We start from the raw sequence: 19,868 nt of genomic DNA on the forward strand, positions 1-19,868 counted from the left end.
CTAACTGTTTTTTAATAATTAAATAAAACAAAGAGTAAAATTGTTTGTAAAAGTACAAATATTTATATATATTTCAATAAAAAATAATCATCACTATTATTAACAACTTTTAAGCAAGACTTTTAAAACAAAATTATTTTATATTTAAAACATTTTGACTGTATTCAATGAAACTACATAATTAGTGTATTTCATGTTTAAAGTGCTTAGTTTAAGTAATTTTTAGTCATAATTTATTTCTACAATAAATGCAAAACAAAGTTTTTTTATTCACACTTTTAGCTAGTTCACAAAATAAAACTAGAAATTGTATCCAAAAAATATAATTGAGTAAAACACTTTGACTTTACTATACTGATCTAAAATTATACTTGTTTATTATTTTCTTGTTTTCAATTCAAGTTATCATACAAGTTTACCAGCATTAGGAAACTATTTAAACATTAATGCTATTTAATTGTACTAAGCTTTAAGTAAGGAAAAGTTGTCTTACTCATGTCATGATATTTCCATGACGTAAAAAAATATTTCATCTATTTTTATGTGATATACTTTTATAAAAACTTTGAACTATTTCGTTAAATTATGACTTTAAACTAATAATTTTTCAACGCAACTTAATTCTGAGTGTATTAATTCTAAAGCTTACAAATTTTGAATAAACGTAGTTTATCGCTACTTCTACGCGCACAAAGCTAACCGCATTTCGAACAGGAAGTCAAATGAAATTATGAGTCATTCGGTAATGTAGTGTACTTAAAATTTATTTGTTTTTCAATTATCTAAAAAGTATATATACATTATTTTTTATACTATAATTACGATTAACATACTAAAGCTGAACATTTTCTAACAAGTGTGATAAATTCTAAATATAATCATAAAACTTTTTGTTAATAAGCAATAAAAAAGAAACCTTTTTTTTCTTTTTAAGCTGAAATATAATTATTTTATTATAGGTTAAAAATCTTCAGCTACCGACAGTTTTATATCGTGTTCAGTTCAATTGTGTTAATACTTTAATTTTCAAAGTCTAAAATTTAAATTTGTATAAATTTATTGGTTAATATCTATGGTTTTCTATTAATAATAGAGCTTTTAAACTGTTTCATATAAATCTACATAAAACTGTTCTTCATTGAATACCTGAAAACATTCTTAAAATTAGTTTAATTAAAGCCTTTTAGTCTCTAGACATATTAGTTGAAAACATATAAACTAAAATACATTCAAAAAACTACCTTTTTGTTCTTTTTATCAAAAAAAATAAATGGACGTGTGGGAAACGAAACAATAAATATTAGATTAAGCAAAATTATTTTGAACAAGTTACTTAAATATTTTCATTGCATAAGTTTTTTGAAACAAGTTTTCATACTAAACTTTAATTAAAAGTTTTATAATGGGTTTTTCTTTTCCAGCTCGTTGTTACTCCTTATAAGCTTTTTGTTGGTAAAGACAAACAGTTTTTACTGGTTTAAAACAAATTTAAAGTTCAATTAAAATAATTAAACTAAATCAAAAGTTTTTTTTCTTGATACTAAAGATCTACAATACCATTAAATCTTTTTGTAAAAAAAACTTTAAAGTACAATTTTTTTTTCTCTTTTAATTTAACAATACAAGTATTTTTTTACAACTCGGTTTAATAAAATCACTAGTTTTCCACACTTGAAAACGATGACATATCTACAAACACATTTGGTTCTGGGGTCCCAAAGTTAAACAAATATAAGTATGTAGCTAGTTCATATCAATAAAAATTAAATACTAAAAACCTTTTGTATTCATTTCAATCAGTTATTTGTTTATTTTTGTATTTATTACGGCCATCATCAACAAAGTTGAGATGCTTCGCGCCATCAATAAAAAATAATAAATTTTACCAAACGAGAATCAACAACAGTACACTTTAATTTAAATTGCTTTCTAGTACTAGAGGAAGTTATATGAGTAAATTAGAGTATATTTGAAAAACAAAACTTATATGCAAATACTATTTTTAAGCATTATACTTTAGAACTAGTTATATTAACATAATGACATGTTAAAGAAATAATATGTTACTATAATATTGTTATTATAAATTCGATTGTTTGGCTCACTATCAAATATAGATTTACATTGACTTACATATATATTGTTTATTGATCGATAAAAAAGCGCTCAAAAAGTTTGGTCTAAGGACCTGGAGTACAAAGGAACCTTTCAGTTATCGAGTCGAACACCACATGCTTATAAAGTTTCTTACGAGCTATTACATATATTTTTTTTTATCATTTGAATATTTAAATCTTTATTAATAAAACAACCAACATTATAATTGTTCTTGACTTTACTGAATTTAAATCTATTGCAATAATTTCTTTTTTTCTCAAGTTAGAATAAATAAGTAGTTTTCCTAATCTTTTTTGGTTTAGTTTAGTTTTTGTTCATTCTGAAACTTAAAAATAAACAACAAATTAATTGATTATTATTAGTTAAAGTTGTTAAGACTCAAATTTTGTCAAAAACTCTTAATAATTACACAATTTTATGTTCATATTTGTAGTCTTCTTTAAATTAATATGGTTTTAAAATAATAAAAAAAAACTACTATTAAGGCTAAGTCACACAAGTTAATTTTTAATTTTAAATAGTTTGTACAACTTATTTCTACTAGCTTTTTTTAGTAAAAAACTGTATTTAAGCCTAGACAAAAACCTTAAATCTGTATTTAAGTTATGTACGACTCGATAACCGAAATGAAAGGTTTTTTCGTGCACCACTTCCTAAGACTTATTTGTCGTTCAATAAAAAAAATATTAAATTTGTTTAAATAGTTTTTCATTTGTCCTTTTTTATCTACTTGTATCTTTTTACATAAAACTTTTTAATGAGCTTTACTTATTACTTATCTCCAATATATTTAGAAGCATAAAGTTGTAGGTTTTTGGATGTTAAAATAGATATTAGTTTTTATTAAACAGAACATGTAATATTATTGAAAACTAAAATCAGTATATTTGGTGTTCAAAACAAATCAACACAGAGAACTTTTTAAACAAGAAAATTTTATAACTAATATTTAATTTAATATTCATAAGTAATACATATTAGATAAAGTTTGTTGTGTTGAGGCACAGCAAATATATCGAGAACCAATGAAGTTAATGTACTTTAAAGCAAAGCGATTAAGTATATTTTACATTAAAAATACAATTGAGTACAAAAAATATATAAACTAAAAGAAAAAATTAGATGTTGAAAAGTTATTTATTTATGAGGTAGCTGAATTTACGTATATAAAAAAACACCACTTAGTTTTAATTGTCATGAAAAAATATAAATAAGTTTTATAACAAGGTATTCTTGACAAAAAACTTTTTATTGCCAACAATTAATAATAATCATAGACAAAATTCTTTTCTGGGTAATAAACTGTAGACTGAAATGCTTAGTAACTTAAAAGACCAAGATCATCTTGGAAGGTTTCAAATTGATATGCGGGTTTTTTTACTTAAAAAACAAATTGACAAAGTATAAAGGGTTGCATGGATTTATCTTTATTAATATATAGTGAATATAATGATAGTTATTTTACATCAAAGATAGTCTTTAACAAATATGTAAACTTGATTCTGATGAATTTAGTTCTGTTTATAGTAAATACTTTTTTTTGGTGTTAAGTTAGTTTAATCTAAATTTTGCTTTAGAAATACTTTTGCATTTTAAATTTAAAATTTTAGAAAATTTGTTTTTCGATGTAGCTAAAAATAGTTAAATTAAATATGTGTTGAGTAGCTCAATTACCGAAATATTTTTCTACTTGTCAGGTCCTTCGGTCAAATTTTTAGACGTTGATTTTTTTTACTGCGTTCAATAAACTTTACATCTAATGTTGAATATAGTTTAATAGCTCAATGTTCTTTTTTAACAAGCTTATACTGGTTAGGTTGAATATGTTTAAAATTTTTTACTTTTTGTAGAACTGAACCCCGTTGTCATTTTAAATATGCACAATAATCAGAAAGTACTCGGTTCATTTAATGCTTCTATATAAAAACTGCTTCCGTTTTGCAAACAAAATAAATTACTTGAATTATTTTGTTTGCAATACTTTTATATTAAGTTTTATTATATATGAATTTCAACAAAAACTGTTAAAGAAATTCTGTCTATGACTGAATTTTTGCAAGCTGCCTGAGGCCGCTTGAAGTGTTTTTGCTTAGATTAAATTTGAATGTTTCAGAATTAGAAATCAACCCGAAAAAGCCGTTCAAAAATTACCTTTGCATAAAGATATTTGATTTACATTTAATTTTTAACTTATCTATTAATAAAATAGAAAGTGTTCAGTTCATTTGTGAAAACAAAAACTTTGTACTAAATGCATGTTTGAATAAAACCTAGAACACTCAAAAATTGTGTTAAAACGCCTATAAACTTATTTATCAGTAAAGGCCGAAGGTTTAAGTGTTAATTATAAAATTAACAGATAACCCTTACTTCAGGCAGCTATATTTCATAGTTTTAGCTTTGGCAGATGTGTAGTTTATAGATTTTCTTTAAAAACAAACTAAGTAGAACATCTTCTTTCTAAGTATCGAAAAAAAGATACACACCTACAATTCATCAAAAAAACTGCTATTAAAACAAAAAAAGCTTAACTTAGCTTAATTTAAAGATTAATAACAACATAAAATTTATTTTTTAAGCTACTTTTCAGTTTTATAACATTTTATTTAGCTATATTGATTTTTTATTAACTAAAACTAATTATTCCTTATTTCTAGTTCAGCGCGACTTTAAATCACTATGTTACTTATAAATGTTAAATCAAAACTTTACACTCCAATATATTTATAGTTGTGTTTTTATTAATTTATTACAAATAGTAAGAGGCGACAATGGCGTAAAAACCTCCCCTGAACTAATATTTGGAAATAAAAAATTCAAATTTACAACAAGTTGAAACGCTTAATGTTTTCATTTAAAAGAATATAATTATCTAAGTCTTTCGACCAAAATTTTTAAGGGTTGATTTTTTACCTTGTTTAATAAGCTATAAATTATATTACATGAAACTAAGAAGTTTTTGAGTTAAATGAACTTACTAATTTTACCTTAAAACTTTTAAATAAAATATTAAATAAAGTTTTCTAAACAGTTTAAGTTTTTGCATAGTATTTTGCTAAACTATTTAATTTTTACAATTAAAAAAAAAAAGTTTTAGGTTTATGTCATAGAAAATAAAACCTTTAAGAATTTACCAAAAAAGTTTGAATACTTTGTATTGTGGCAGTTTATAAAACTAACTGTACTGATTCTTTGGTGATATTAAAGTCAGTACAAAAAAGAAGTTCATTGTTCTCTTAGAATATGTTTACAGTATCTGTATCTAAGCTAATTTATTTGGACTAAACGCATATTTTTGTCATATCAAAAGATACTGGATTTCGAATAATTTTTGTTGATACTTCTACTTTATATCTGTTTATATAGTTTATCTAATTTAAGATATAATACACTTGTAACAAATTTACTTAAAAAGTTTACTGTTATTAATATATTAACTTTTGTAAAATGAAGTGACTTTTACTGACAACAAACCTAAAACAATTTACTTAGCAGTTAAAATGGTGAGTAACACAAATAAAATTAATTAAATGTAAATGCTTAGCAGTCTTTTTAAAACAAATAATACTAAACATTTAAATAAAATATCTATTTTTAGTTATCAAACTCGATAGACATAACTTAATCAACACTAAAAATAAAAAGCTAAAAAATTAATGAAAAGCTAAACAGTGACTTTTAATTTTTGATAACTTGAAAAAAAAAATTAATTGAAGCGTGGGTGTAATCTTTTACTTTCTGAGCAAATTTTCATACCAATTTATAACTGTTAGTTAGTAATTTTAAAGAAAAAAAGTTTATAATTTATTAAGTTATAAAATTTTTAATCTTTTTTAAAACAACATTTCTTACTTATTACAAAATTTATTTCATAGCTGATTATATGATACAAAAATTTAGAGGAACAATGTCGACTAAAAAATAGTTAATTTATAAGAAAATAACAATTTTGTAAAATAAAATGTTTAAAACCTCACATAAAATATTTGATATATTATAAAAACAACAATGTAAATATGATTAAATGCAATTCTTGTTAAAATTAAAACGAATACGTTCTTACAAACATGCAATATTACTTATGTATAAAAAGTGAGCTTCAATCACAGTACTAAGATAAAAATAACACAAACATAAATCAAACTATTGCAAGGAAGCAGTTTAATACAAACAGTTAATGTTATGTTTATTTAACTTTTTTATCTTTATATATATATATTACAGACTTATCACATAACTTCAATGAACAAGTTCAAGAACAACTACAAGTTTTTTTATAATTTATAATAAAATAAAGCTTTAAATTCAAGAGAAGAAAAACCTCAAAAATGACAAGTAATGAGTAAGAGCGCCGGCGATAACAAACAGGTGCCATATAGCGTGGGCGAAAGGTAGACGACCGTCCAACTTGAATATGAAAATTCCAACTATGTAGAACATGCCTCCCAAGCACGTCTCGTACGCAGCTAACCTGTGTGAAAATTAATGTATTCATTTTAAACGAAAATTTTGTTTCTAGCTTAACAATGTTAAGGTGTTTATTTTGAGTAATATGTACAACTTTAAAAAATTTTTGCTTCACCGAAATCACTTAAATATTAAAATGTTGTATGAATAATAATTGCATTTTCAAAGCAAAATAATTAACTGGTCAATTTTTGATAAGTTGAAAGCTATCATGTAGATTCCAGGTGACACACCAACTAACACATACAGCAAGGTTTCCACTAGCTTATTCTTTTCTAGAAAATAAAGAGAGTATAAGGTGCCCAACACGGCTGCTACCCACACAACCCATCTGATAAAAGTTATACAAAAATTAAAATTATTTATTAAAATGTATGACAAGCATATTTAGTTTTAAAAATTAGTTAAACTAAATCGGACAAAACTCATAACAATATTTTTATAAACTCTAAACAATAAAAACTTCTAAAGTACAAAGTCTACAACTTGTTATTGTATGTTACATTGCTTAACATGTGCTAAATAGTTTTTATTACAATTAATTTATATATGCCTTTTACAACTTAAATTCATAAAGGCTAATATGATTATGATTTTGATTTTTAATTGAAAATAAGTTATACACTATTTTAGAAATAAATCCTTTTTACATAATGTTTATAAAACAACTTGTAAAATACAAAACTTTAAAATAAATTTTTGATACGTTTTTATGTAGTTCTTAGTTTAATGTTTTTGGAATGAAGACAAAAGAAAAAAACTTACTATTTTTCTATACGGTTAGAACAAAGGTTTACATAAGCTTTAATACTTTAATAGCTAGGTATAACAACTATATGTAAAAAAAGGCAGGTAATCAATATTTTCAAAAGTTATACTTAGTCTAAATCTATACTTAACTTCTAAAATCTTATTACGAATATTATTGATATCATGATTTAAAACAACAGCTATGAAACGTTAAGAAAAATACATGCAAAAAAGTCTAGAAAAGTTTTAAACTGTTGACATTTTTTTGTAATTTACAAAAGTTAATCTAAAACTATTGTATGAAAATTTTAATAGTACTAAAAATTAAAAAAAATAAAGTTTTATCTTAAAAAATTAAACATTTTTACATTGTGTTTTTATTTTTGTTTTTTACACATATTATCTAAAAAACAATAATTTATACGTGTAATATTCTATTTAAGTAAAACATCAAGCATAATGAACCTATCTTTTCTTTTTTAAATTTCTTTAAAAGTACAAAAATAGTTGATAAAAACTTTAAATTTTATAGTTTACATAAGTCCTTATCATAATTTAAAATTGACAATAATATTAAGTTCCGTATCATTAAAAAAACTTTTTTTTTTGATTTCTTAAATTTTATACTTCTTTTTATTGTTAGTAAAAATATAATTATGCTTTTCAAATCACTGGAACAAATTTTTAAATGGAAAAAATAATATGCTTAGTAAATTACTTGTTTCAATTAGTGATGTACCGGACTCACTATCCGGGTCCGGGTCCGGCCGGATATTACCATTTTTGTCTGATATCCGGATCCGGCCGGACTCTAATTTGAAAAAAAAGTCCGGATCCGGTTCCGGCCGGATTCTATTTTGAAAAAAAAGTCCGGGTCCGGTTCCGGCCGGATTCTAATTTGAAAAAAAATTCCGGATCCGGGTCCGGCCGGATCCTAACAGAGATCCGGCCGGACCCGGATGTAGTTGGTAAAAAAGAGCATATTGAAAAATATTTTTTTAAAAACAAACCCTGTGTTAATTAATAAGAGTCATTTTCGTCACTTAAAATTAAACACCTACCCCGATTGGCTCATTTTGTACACATGACTAATTTACACTTGTTTACATTTAAACTATGAAATAAACATTTTAGAAATGCTACTCTTTACAAATGTTGTAAAATTGAAAACTTTGGAATGAATACTTGCATTATTTGTTGTTTAAAGTTGAGCTCAGAGAATATTTAGAGTTAATACGGTTGAATGTACGAGCCAATGAGAATCATATGACGAAATGTTTCAAACTAAATACTGATGCAACAAAACATCAGAACATGACAGGCAGTTTATATGTAAGCAGTTAGTTAGTTTGGTGAGCAGCTTGAAGCAACAAAATATCTTGAACTTTTTGTGAATGTTTTTGTAAGTAGTGTTTTGTTTTGAAAGTGAATATTTCAACTGGTGTTTAATTGTTTAAATATTTAAGCCAGGTGTATAGTTTAATAGTTTATGAAAAATTTTACAGTTTCTTGTTTACTAAAAGTTTTATTTAATTTTTAGTATATTGTTTTAAGTCTTTTGAAATAGATTTAAATAGTTTCCAGTTTTTAAAGTGTTACCAAAGTAATTAATAATTTTGTATATGCTAGTATTTCTTGTTGTGTTTTATGTAAAAGATTCATCAATCAAAACTGTCGTGTCTGATTATAGAAAGTAGTCTCAGTTTGAATTTAGTATTTGTTAGATATTAATTATATACGGTAGGATTTAATTATGATGGGTACTACTAAAAAGTTAAGTGTACCACAATCAGTCCACAACTTTACTACCAAATTGTCAACCTTTGCTAGCTGTTATCTGATTATTAGATTAAAGTAATTTTAAAAACCTCATTCTGACTCAGGCTTGTTTATACTCACTCTAGCTAGTTTTATTGACTTAAACAGTGGCAACCCTGCTAGTTTGAAAATTTTTAAGATTTAGAAAATCTTGGACTGCCTGCCTCAAGCTAGTTTAGTTTTTTGTAATAACTCAGGCTAGTTTTCTTTTAGATTTTGAATGGGTTTGAGCTGATCCAGTTTTCAATATTTTGTAATTTTCTAGTGTATTTTGTTCATGAACTTGATTTCAGATTTTTAATTGTAAATAACACCTAAATTTGTAAACCTTGTGGCTAGCTGTTCTACTTATTATTAGATTAAAGTTATTTTTTTTAGTTTTTAAAAACCTCATTCTGACTCAGGCTAGTTTATTCTAGTGATGTACCGTACTCACTATCCGGGTCCGGGTCCGGTCGGATATTGCCATTTTTGTCTGATATCCGGATCCGGCCGGACTCTAATTTGAAAAAAAAGTCCGGATCCGGTTCCGGCCGGATTCTAATTTGAAAAAAAAGTTCGGATCCGGTTCCGGCCGGATTCTAATTTGAAAAAAAAGTCCGGATCCGGTTCCGGCCGGATTCTGATTTGAAAAAAAAGTCCGGATCCGGGTCCGGCCGGACCCGAAATTGTGGGTCCGGTACATCACTAGTTTCAATACAGTTAAGTTAATTTTCAAAATTTAAATTTACAAAATGAAATAAACTAAACTGTACTATAAAAAATATTAATAAGTTACACTTTATTTAAATAAAAGTAACTGTCCAATACTAAGTTTGTTTATTTTAAACTTAACATTGTAAAAATATAAAATGAAAAAAAAATCTTATCCTTATTAATGTTATAAAAAAAAATACAAAAAATAGTTCAAAGTAGTAAACAATGCTCACTGAAAACCACTGAACGGATTATCCATTCTACAGAGTACCATCCAAGGAGTGTAAGATGCAGCTATGAAAACATAGATCGTAGATCTGTCACACTGATGCAGACATCTTGACAAGAGAGGCCTGCTTTCACTGCATCCTTTATTCTGTAAATAAATATGGTTGTATAAAAAATGTTTAAAAACTTAATATATATTCATTAATAAAAACGTAGTACATTAGACATTTAAAAATCTAAATTTCGTAATTGAAGCTCTGAATTTACAAGTTATAAAATTGAGTTTATACAAATTTAAACTATTGACTTGATATCTTCTTATTTTAATACTTAAAGTAGCAAATACTTGAGTTACTATGCTAAAAATAAAACTACTTGTAATGTAAATATAAAAATGCAGCCCAAGGCATGATTTATACATTAAAACGGTGTATGTAAAAAAAAAACAAGTTTTTTGGATTAGAACAGTTAACTTATTCAAAAATTGTTCTCAAAATTTGAGTATATACAAAATTAGTTTTATTATAACAAACGAATTTAAAAAGTAAAAAAAATAAATTACTATAACAACTTGTGTTTTGTAATTAATTTTTTTTTTGAATATTCTAATAGTGTGCAGATTAATTTTTAAGTATACAACCGCGAAAAATTTAAAAAAAATTTGAACATCAATGGCTGAAGACGTTTCACAACAAAGTTCCACAAAATAAATTTATTAGAACAGTTATTTCTAACAAGTTCTCTTTTCATACAAAACCATATACTTCACAAAACAAGCACGCTAACTGTTATTATAAATGTTGTATTAATTATATAACTGTTACAAAATTTTGTAAATTTAGCCTGACTTTTCAAGAATTTGACCGACTTGAGTTGTACGTTTTAAGTACGCATATCAAGATAAATACGCATTCTGAGTACACATATTTTTTCAAGTACGCATTTTAGTGCAACATGTTTCTAGGAAAATTTTGCAATTTTAATCTGACTTTACAGGATTTTTTGTTAATTTTTTACCATTTTTGGCTTTAAAAACTAAGAGAGTTTTGTAAATTAGAACTGACAAATTCTGACTTAACCGGACTTTTTCCAATTTTTTCAAAAAACTGACTTAGCCTGACCCGTGGCAACCCATATCTAATGTGTGTGCAGAAAGTTTTGACATTGATTTGCTATACATTTTTTTTCCCAGTGATTCTTTGCGCCCATTTTTTCAGATGCTTATGATTAATTTTCAAATCACTAATGACAGGACTATAAATACATCATTTACCGTTTTTTATAAAGGGATATAAAAACTACCTTTGATGTATTAAATTAGAGCTACCTGCAAAGGAAAAAATCAATCTCAAAACTAAAATCAACTCTGTAAATTTAACAAAATGAAATGCTAGTAGAACATAAGTTAACATAAAAAAAAAGATATTAGAATCAATCAAACTTATTTAAAACGTTAAACAACCGCCTGAGTTACTAAAAAAACTAATCTAAACTGACCTGAGTTACCTTGAAATTTTCAAAAGATTCAAAATCACCTAAATTAGCCAGAGTTTGTAACAATCCTGATTTTGGATTACAAAAATTAAAAATACTTTCATGGTAAACAAAAACAACAAATTTAAAATGAAAAATAAGTAAATTGTTTTCTATATGAATAAAAACATACTAAAATTATTTAAAACTGTTGTGAATAAACAAAAAGTTATTTGTTATGTTGCTATACACGTTTTTTATTAAAAAGTATTGCTGTTTTAATTTACAGCTTTTCCTGGACACAAATATTTATGTACTGTTTACACTTTGAATAGTTTTTGTTATGCAAAACATTTTAAGAGTAATTGAAAAACGCTCTAGAATTTAAAAACAAGCTGTCTATTTAAAATACACCAAATTACTTTTCAAAGTTTGAGTCATTTATTGACATTATAAATGAGTAAAACGTCTGAAAAAAACAAACAAATAAAATAAAACAATACACTTAAAACATATGTTAAAAGAAAAAATTAAAACTAAAATTTGAAATAGTCAATTAAAAAAAGAAAATTTTCAAAACATCCCAAGTTATCCTGAGTGTATGGCAACCCAGATACAATTTAAAAATAAATAAATAATATTTTACTAGATAAACATATAGTTTGAATTAAGTCTAATATTAAGTTAATATATAAGAACTAGCAATAAAAACAATCCGTAATACTAAACTATTAGATCTAACAGTAAAAAAATCAAGAAAGATACAGAGGACACAAAAACCAAGCTTTATAACAAATGGGATTTAAAAATTTTGCTGTTTAATAAAAAATAAAGCTTGAGCTTAAATATTTTGAAATTATAAAGTAAGTTAAAGTATTGTCTTTCAACTTTTTGTTCAGAATAAAATTTTCACACTTAAACAGCTTTGTCAAAAAACAAACCAAATAATTTCTTAATTTACAAAAAAGTTTCTTTTAATAAAAAAGCATTAATAAATATCTTATTTTAGTATGTAATGCAGTTTACTCATAATTTTTTTGTTAGTTGCTACTTTTACAACTAGATATACCTTATTTAATTATCTAATTAAAAACCTATTATATGCAACAAAATTAATATTCAAAAATTTTGTGAAAACAACAATATAATATGCAATACTTTGTTTAAAAAAATTATGCCTTATAAAGTAGTTAAAGCACAGATAAATTTATGATAAAATTTAGGCGATTACTTAAAGAATTAAACATAACTAAGTTTTAAAGTTTTGTGTATTTTTATAAAACTGCCTCACTTCTTTGTTTTAAACCTTTATATCACAGTTTTTTCAAGATATACACAATTTATAGTTAAGAACTTATTAAATCATTCAAATTTTAAAGCTGTTGTATAATTTTTTAACTGAAGAAAATTAAGATAAATCGTAATTTATAAAAACTGTTGTAAACAAACTTTAAAGTTAGTCCAAGAGCTTTGTATCCAAGAAACCCAATGATATGCTGAGGAAAAAACAAAAACAAGCGTCATACAGAATCCATAGAGATAGAAGCATATTTCGTATAACTGTTTTTCATCAATTTCGTCTAAGCTGTTTGCAAACATTATTACTTTTAAGTTTCAAATTAGAATCAAAGTTTGTAGATTATTAACAGGTGTAATTGTTTCAAAAATAACTGATAAAATGTTTTTAAAACAGATATATAAAAAACTAAAACAGATCTATTTAAAATCATTACAAAAGTAAAAGAACCTAAACTTTGACATACTTAGTACATCTACCTAAGAATTTAGTTAGTTACTTATAAAGGTTTAAGTTAAGCTAAGTCTAAGTATTTAACTAAAATGTTGAAAAAAAGCATAAAATTACAAATTCAACTTTGGTTAACTTAAACAATTGTTTTTAAACCAATATAGAAAAATTTAATATTCTGCAAAACATTACTTTGGTATAAGTAAACTTAATTCATAAACTCAACTGTAAACTTAAATTTGTTGATAATACTTTTTAGTGTAATATAAACTCAAACAACACTTTTTATAGCATAATGAATAAACAAAATTAAGTAATGATTGTTAATGAACTACACTTACTTACTTAAACTTTGATTCAATCTTTGATAGAATTATTTTCAAGGCTAACACACTAGGTAAAATCATCAATCCATGAGTATATGTGTTAGCACAGTGCTCGTAATCTGTGGGGATGTACATTTTACCTGGGTTTGCAGGAAAGTTCATCCATTTATGCTTTACAGCCCATTGTTTTGCTGATCTTATTGAAACCATGGTTTAAAATTTTATATGGACCGCACGTTTGGTCTTAAACATCAACCTTTCTTCAAATTTGATTTTTATTCATAATTTCAATGAAGTTATGTTAAACTGTTATCTGCATTTTTTTTGTCAGCATGTAATAACATCTAAATTCTATAAAAGAGTATGATATACAAAGTTTTTTTAATATAATAGTTATATATCACATTTAAAATTAAAGTTTTGTTGGTGTATGCTACAAAAGATTTTAAAACTACTTTAAAATATGTGCTTCCTTTGTAACTTTGAAAGTAAAAGTGCTTAAATTAAAAAAATAATAATTGCCTTAAGTAAAGTATATAAAAATTTATAATATTAAAATGGACTAGTTTATAAAAATTTCAAAAATCAAATCAATTGCCAGCTTAAAAAATAAATATATATCTTTACATAAGTTGTAACTAAAAAATGGGTATAATATAGTATTATTACTAATAGTATTAATACTATTAATATATCAAACATTAAAAATTTAAAGACACACATAGTAAAACATAGTTAAGTTAAAAAAATTTTTTACAATTATAAAAAATTATTAAATTAAAACTTATTAAAAACTTTTAGTATAAACTTATACAATTGTATTGAATATCAGTTATCTACTGAGTATATTTAAAGTGGAAACGGGTCTAATTTGCACAAAGATAAAATTGCACAAGGTTACTAAATTGCACAAGGAGACTAGATTGCTTGAGGGAACAAAATTACACGAAGAGGATTTTGCACCATGGGTCAATTTTCCACGTGTTACCATTTTACACAAGATAAAAATTACAGAAAAAACAAAAAAATAAACAAGAAAAAAACAAATAAATAAACAGAAAAAAAAGTTACTGACCGAGGGTAAGGGTTAGGGGTAACAGTGATAGTAAAAAAAAAATAGCTGTTAAAAATTTTATTAAAAAAAAAGCTACCCACTGAGGGTAAGGGGTAACAGTGACAGTAAAAGTTTTTTTTTTAATAAAAATTAAATAAAATAATTTGCTCAATCGGCGGTAAGGGTTAGGGGTAACAGTTATAGTAAAAAGTATAAAATACAATAGAAATAAAATTTAATAAGTAAAAAAAAAAAAAAATTAAACCGTGCAAAATTGTCTGATTGTGCAAAAGTGACCCTTTGTGCAAAAGTTAGTTTGTGCAATTTATATTTGTGCTATTTTATCCCCTCGTGCAAAAGTCTCTTTGTGCAAAAGTCTCTTTGTGCAATTTTGCTAACTCGTGCAATTTTGTCCCCTCATACAATTTTGTACTCTTGTGCAACTTAGACAGCTACCCATTTAAGGTATAGGGCAGAAGTTTTAAATTTAATAATCTTTAATTACTTTAAGTGGGACATATAAGTTAAAAATACTACACTTCAATAATATAAATTAAATTTTTAAGAGCAGATTTAAATGAATTAATTAAATTAAAAAAAAATATATTAATAATTAAAAAGTAGTTTTCTAGTCAAAATTATGGACTATTTGGATAAATGTGATTAAAAAAATGGAGTGATTTAGTTCGTCAATTACACATCAATATAGTCTGTTTGTTTCTTATTGTTACTTAAAGCCAATCATTTTGATGCAAAACATTTTTGAAGTATATTTCTTGTGAGCAAGACAGAACCCCTATATTTTTAAATCTGATGTTCGAAAACTATATATAAGTTGTTTAATCAGCAATCTTGTAATTATATCAAATACTTAGAAAGAATTTGATGTTTTCCACAATAGATTTAAATTTAATTGATCACTTTAGTTGCAGTATACAAGACTTTCAAATATACATAATCTTGCTACTAACAAAAGGGTTGCCATAATTTTTTTTTAATTTTCTTCCAGGTTTTCTGAATATTATCCAGATTTTTCAAAAACTAGCTCTTTTGACAGTTTTTAGTACAAAATTTCAATAAAATAATTAGACAATAATTTCTTTGTTTGATGTTTTTATTTAGTTTAAACATGTGTACAACCAAAGTTGCTATATACATAATTTTAATTACTTTATCTGCTTTTCGATTGTTTAACAATAAAATTTTTGAATTTGGTAATTTTTTTTATTTTTCTAATAAAAACTAGTTTTGCCAAACATATTGTGAATTACAAAGACTAATTTTTATCAACCAAATATTTTCAAATTTCATTATTAATTTTTTCATTTTTTTCTTTAATTTAGCAATAAAATAGTAAAATACTTGTATCTTTTGTATGGTAAAATAAAAAACTTAGTTAAACTTTAACAGCAACGTCTTTTAAACCTAGTTTACTTACTTTTCAGTTTACTTATATTTAGTCTAAATTTTGATAGATGTTATCAGTGAAGTCACGGAATGCAGAATGCAGTGCAAATCAACATAAACTGCTTTGAAAAGTTAAATTGCTTAATTAAGCCTTCCAATTTTCTTAGGAATAAATATTATAGTAGATGTAGTTTAAGTAGCTTCATTAAATTATTATATCTACACGGCTAAAAATTAGCTAAAAACGTGTCGAACTTGGCATGCTAAAATAAAAAGTTTTAATCCAACAAAGAAAGTTTAATGTATTGTATTAGAAATATCACTGCTCATAAATATCAGCCAAATGGCAAAAATTAAAAAATAGGAAGTTTAAATAAGACCTTTAAGAACTTAAATACAAAGCTTCAATGTTGTCAGAAAAGTAAAAGTATCAACTTTTTTTTAAATTTAATGTATGAAGCTGTGTATAAACATTTTAACATACAATGAAAAATAAATGTATTAAATCACTGCTCATAAGAAAACGGCCAAATAGCAAAAATGAAAATATAGGCAATTTTATTAAGACCTTTAAGAACTTAAATATAATGTTTCAATGTTGTCAGAAAAGTATAAGTATCGACTTTATTTAAATTTATTGTATGAAGCTGTGTATAAACATTTTAACATAGAATGAAAAATCACTCTATTAATAATCACTGCTCATAAAAAACGGCCAAATAGCAAAAATTAAAAATTAGGAAGTTTAAATAAGACCTTTAAGAACTTAAATAAAAAGTTTCAATGTTGTCAGAGAGGTAAAAGTACCGACTTTTTTTAAATGTAATGTATGAAGCTGCTTATAAACATTTTAACATACAATGCAAAATCACTGTACTAGAAATGTCACTGCTCATAAATATCAGCCAAATAGCAAAAATGAAAAAAAAAAAGGCAATTTAAATAAGACCTTTAAGAACTAAAATACAAAGTTTCAATGTTGTCAGAAAAGTATAAGTATTGACTTTTTTTAAATTTAGAATTGATTGTTTTGTAATAAGTTTTATAGGATATTTAATTATTACAATATCAAATATCACAAAAACTTCATGCTAGTGAGAAAGATTTAAAAAAATTCAAAACTTTGAAAAAATCTGTCTCAAAATTTTTGATTACATACAACTGTATTGTTTTTTTGGTTTTACACACGAATCGGGGCACACGCTTTTTAGCATTATTTGCAGGAACTTTTTTTTCTATTTTATAAGATATGCAATATACATTTACTAACAGGTCCAAATTTCTGTGATTTCAAAAAGTAAAGACGTCGTAAGGTACGCACTTTGAGAAGTACGCAGTACGCACCCGCGTAAGGTACGCATTATTAAAAAAAAAAATTTAACTCTTCATAATTGGTTGAGATACTTATTAAAACTTAACATTTAAAAACTTTTGCAGTTATTATCATAGACGAAGACAAGCTCTTTAAAGCATAGATAGAAAACTGTAACTACTAGTGACATTTCAACTACGTTTGACATTTTTACTACATCAAAACTTTATCGTCAAATAAATATTTTTTTTTACTTTCATTAAATATATATTTTATTTATAGCAAATAAATAAAAAAAAACAATAATAAGTTTAAATTAGTTTAAGATAAGATTTTTTATTTTTTTATCAGTAGACAAAAATGCAAATACTTAAAGATATAAAACTCAAAAATTTATCAAACTTAAATAAAATATAATAACTTTTTAAATAAAATATAAACTACAGACCGTTTTTTAAATAAATAAACAACTTGAATTTAATTTTCAAATTTGATTCATCAGTTTTTGACAGAAAAAACCTTGATTAAAGCGTTACAAGTTTAATTAAACAACTATAATACAACAACTGATCTAATATATAAACATACGTTTATTTAACATAAGTACTTTAAAAATTAACACAAAATGAGTTTATTTGTTGTTTTTTGTTTTTACACAGTTAAGGTTTTACAATTTTAACCACTGAATCGTAAAACAAGTGAAATTAAACAATAATATATAGCGTAAATTGTTTAGAATTATTTTAATAGGTTTAACATATGTTTTAGACCAGTAAACTTAAACATATTTAACTGTACATATGTATCAAGACTTCAGTCGGGACTCGGGGTACACATACTTAACTGTAATCAAACAATATATGCCCCTATTTGGGTACGACTGTTTTTTTAACTCTTATTTTGATTTCAATGTTGTTAGAAAATTTTTGGTATACATTTTGTTTGTAATTTACTAAGTAAATATAGTATTCAGAATTTTCGTTTGTGTTATCCGTTAAAGATAAAAAAATATTTTATTGTATCGTAATATAGGGGTGGGCAACGTACGGCCAGCGGGCTGGATCCGGCCCGCAGAGTGAAAATGACCGGCCCCCGACCGTTTTTTAAACTTAATTGGAGTCCGGCCTCCGGCCCCAAATGAAAATGACCGACCCGCGAGCAAAGTGACAGGCCCGAAAAGGGTATAACAAATTTATTAACAATATATTATCTAAATTAATAGCAATATAATAACAATATAACAAATTTTTTTTTAAATATATGTCATATTTTTACAAAACAAAATTGTAAGAATCTCACTTTAAAAACATGCTAAGAAATTATTTTATAAATTAATTTGTACTAATAAATACACTATTTTGTCCTAATATTTTTTATTGTTCTAACTTAGTTGGAATATCTTTTTGTTAAATTACCCCAAGCAAAGATTTTTTAAGTACAATATTTTACATACGTACCTTTGTCAATTACAATGTCAGTTCTATTTTGTAGACATTATTTTAACATCTGACATGTCTCAATCTACATCAAAAATTCTTAGACTTGGGAAATTTTGTAAAGTTGAAGGATTAAAAAAAGCGATCAACTGTTTCCATAAAATTAGATTCCGGCCGGTTCCAAAACTTTTATTTAAATGAAAACCCGAGTCATTATTAGGTTGGATACGGATATTGGATCCGGTTAATCGCTAGCTTGAAATGCTCCGGTCCGCAAAAGGCTAATTTTTTCCAGATCCGGCCCGTTGATTGAAAAGCGTAAGCATGTTGGGTACGACTTGATAACTAAAAGGTTTGATCTTACACCAGGTATTTAGACAAAGTTTTTTAAGCGTTTCATATCGTTAGGTAAACAATATTATAAAGTATAAGCTTCAGCCGAATTTCTAAGCTAAGTAAAAAACTAACAAACAATTTTAAATATAAATCTTTATTTATTTCAAAATGAACTATTATTTGTATCAGAAACTTAGCCTCAAAAATACTTTAACTTTAACCTTTTTTGTTTAAAAACAGCTTCTATTCATAAATACTTGTTTTGGAATCTTAAGATTACATTTTAAGCGTAACTACTATATTGACTGACTTGACTTTAGCAAAACATAATATTTATTCTAAAGTAGTTAAAAAACTAAAAGTAGTATGAAAGTAGCTTGAAAGCTTGAAAGAAAAATTGAAAGTTTTATCGTATTATTAAGCACATATATACTGTGTGCAATAGTTTTTTTAATATGTTTAAAATATTTATCGAGTTTTAGTTTAAATAAACAAGAAATTTTACGCGTGCATAAACTTTTAGAGAAAGTAAAACAAGTTAAACTAATTTTATTGTTATATTAAGCAAAAAATAGCAATCTCTGTAGTGGCTTTTTTTAATACACGATTTTAATATTGTTAACATTAATGTTTTACTTTTGTTTCGTATATAAAAAAAAACTAAAAAGAGCGTAGCAGTCGCCTCTTAATTGCCATGAAA

The 19,868-nt window shown here is 25.0% G+C and overlaps 1 protein-coding gene across 2 annotated transcripts; it reads right to left on the minus strand.

Annotated features, from left to right (window-relative positions):
- Positions 1–5,975: 5,975 nt before the first annotated feature.
- Positions 5,976–13,929, minus strand: LOC145840530 (monocyte to macrophage differentiation factor 2-like). Of its 2 annotated transcripts, none has more exons than XM_082947822.1 (5): positions 13,643–13,929; positions 13,000–13,135; positions 10,083–10,225; positions 6,827–6,916; positions 5,976–6,589 (listed from the first exon to the last, which is right to left on the minus strand). In XM_082947822.1, exons 1-5 carry the CDS (start codon positions 13,831–13,833, stop codon positions 6,424–6,426), a joined length of 726 nt encoding a protein of 241 aa, XP_082803948.1. In that variant the 5' UTR covers positions 13,834–13,929; the 3' UTR covers positions 5,976–6,423. The 2 variants fall into 2 exon arrangements, with proteins under 2 accessions (XP_082803948.1, XP_082803947.1); XM_082947821.1 differs by having other exon boundaries at positions 6,767–6,916.
- Positions 13,930–19,868: the final 5,939 nt, after the last annotated feature.

The sequence above is a fragment of the Thalia democratica genome, chromosome 7 (genome assembly GCF_965202585.1).
Source record: "Thalia democratica chromosome 7, ktThaDemo2.hap1.1, whole genome shotgun sequence".
Taxonomy (NCBI): Eukaryota; Metazoa; Chordata; class Thaliacea; order Salpida; family Salpidae; genus Thalia; species Thalia democratica.

Excerpts from the sequence above, each read along its gene's own strand:
- LOC145840530 (XM_082947821.1), bottom strand. The coding sequence starts at position 13,833 with ATGGTTTCAATAAGATCAGCAAAACAATGGGCTGTAAAGCATAAATGG. Across the intron at positions 13,136-13,642 it reads AAGATTGAATCAAAGTTTAA|CTTAGACGAAATTGATGAAA; the intron begins GTAAGTAAGTGT and ends GTTTGCAAACAG. Across the intron at positions 6,590-6,766 it reads AACTTATCAAAAATTGACCA|GTTAGCTGCGTACGAGACGT; the intron begins GTTAATTATTTT and ends ATTTTCACACAG.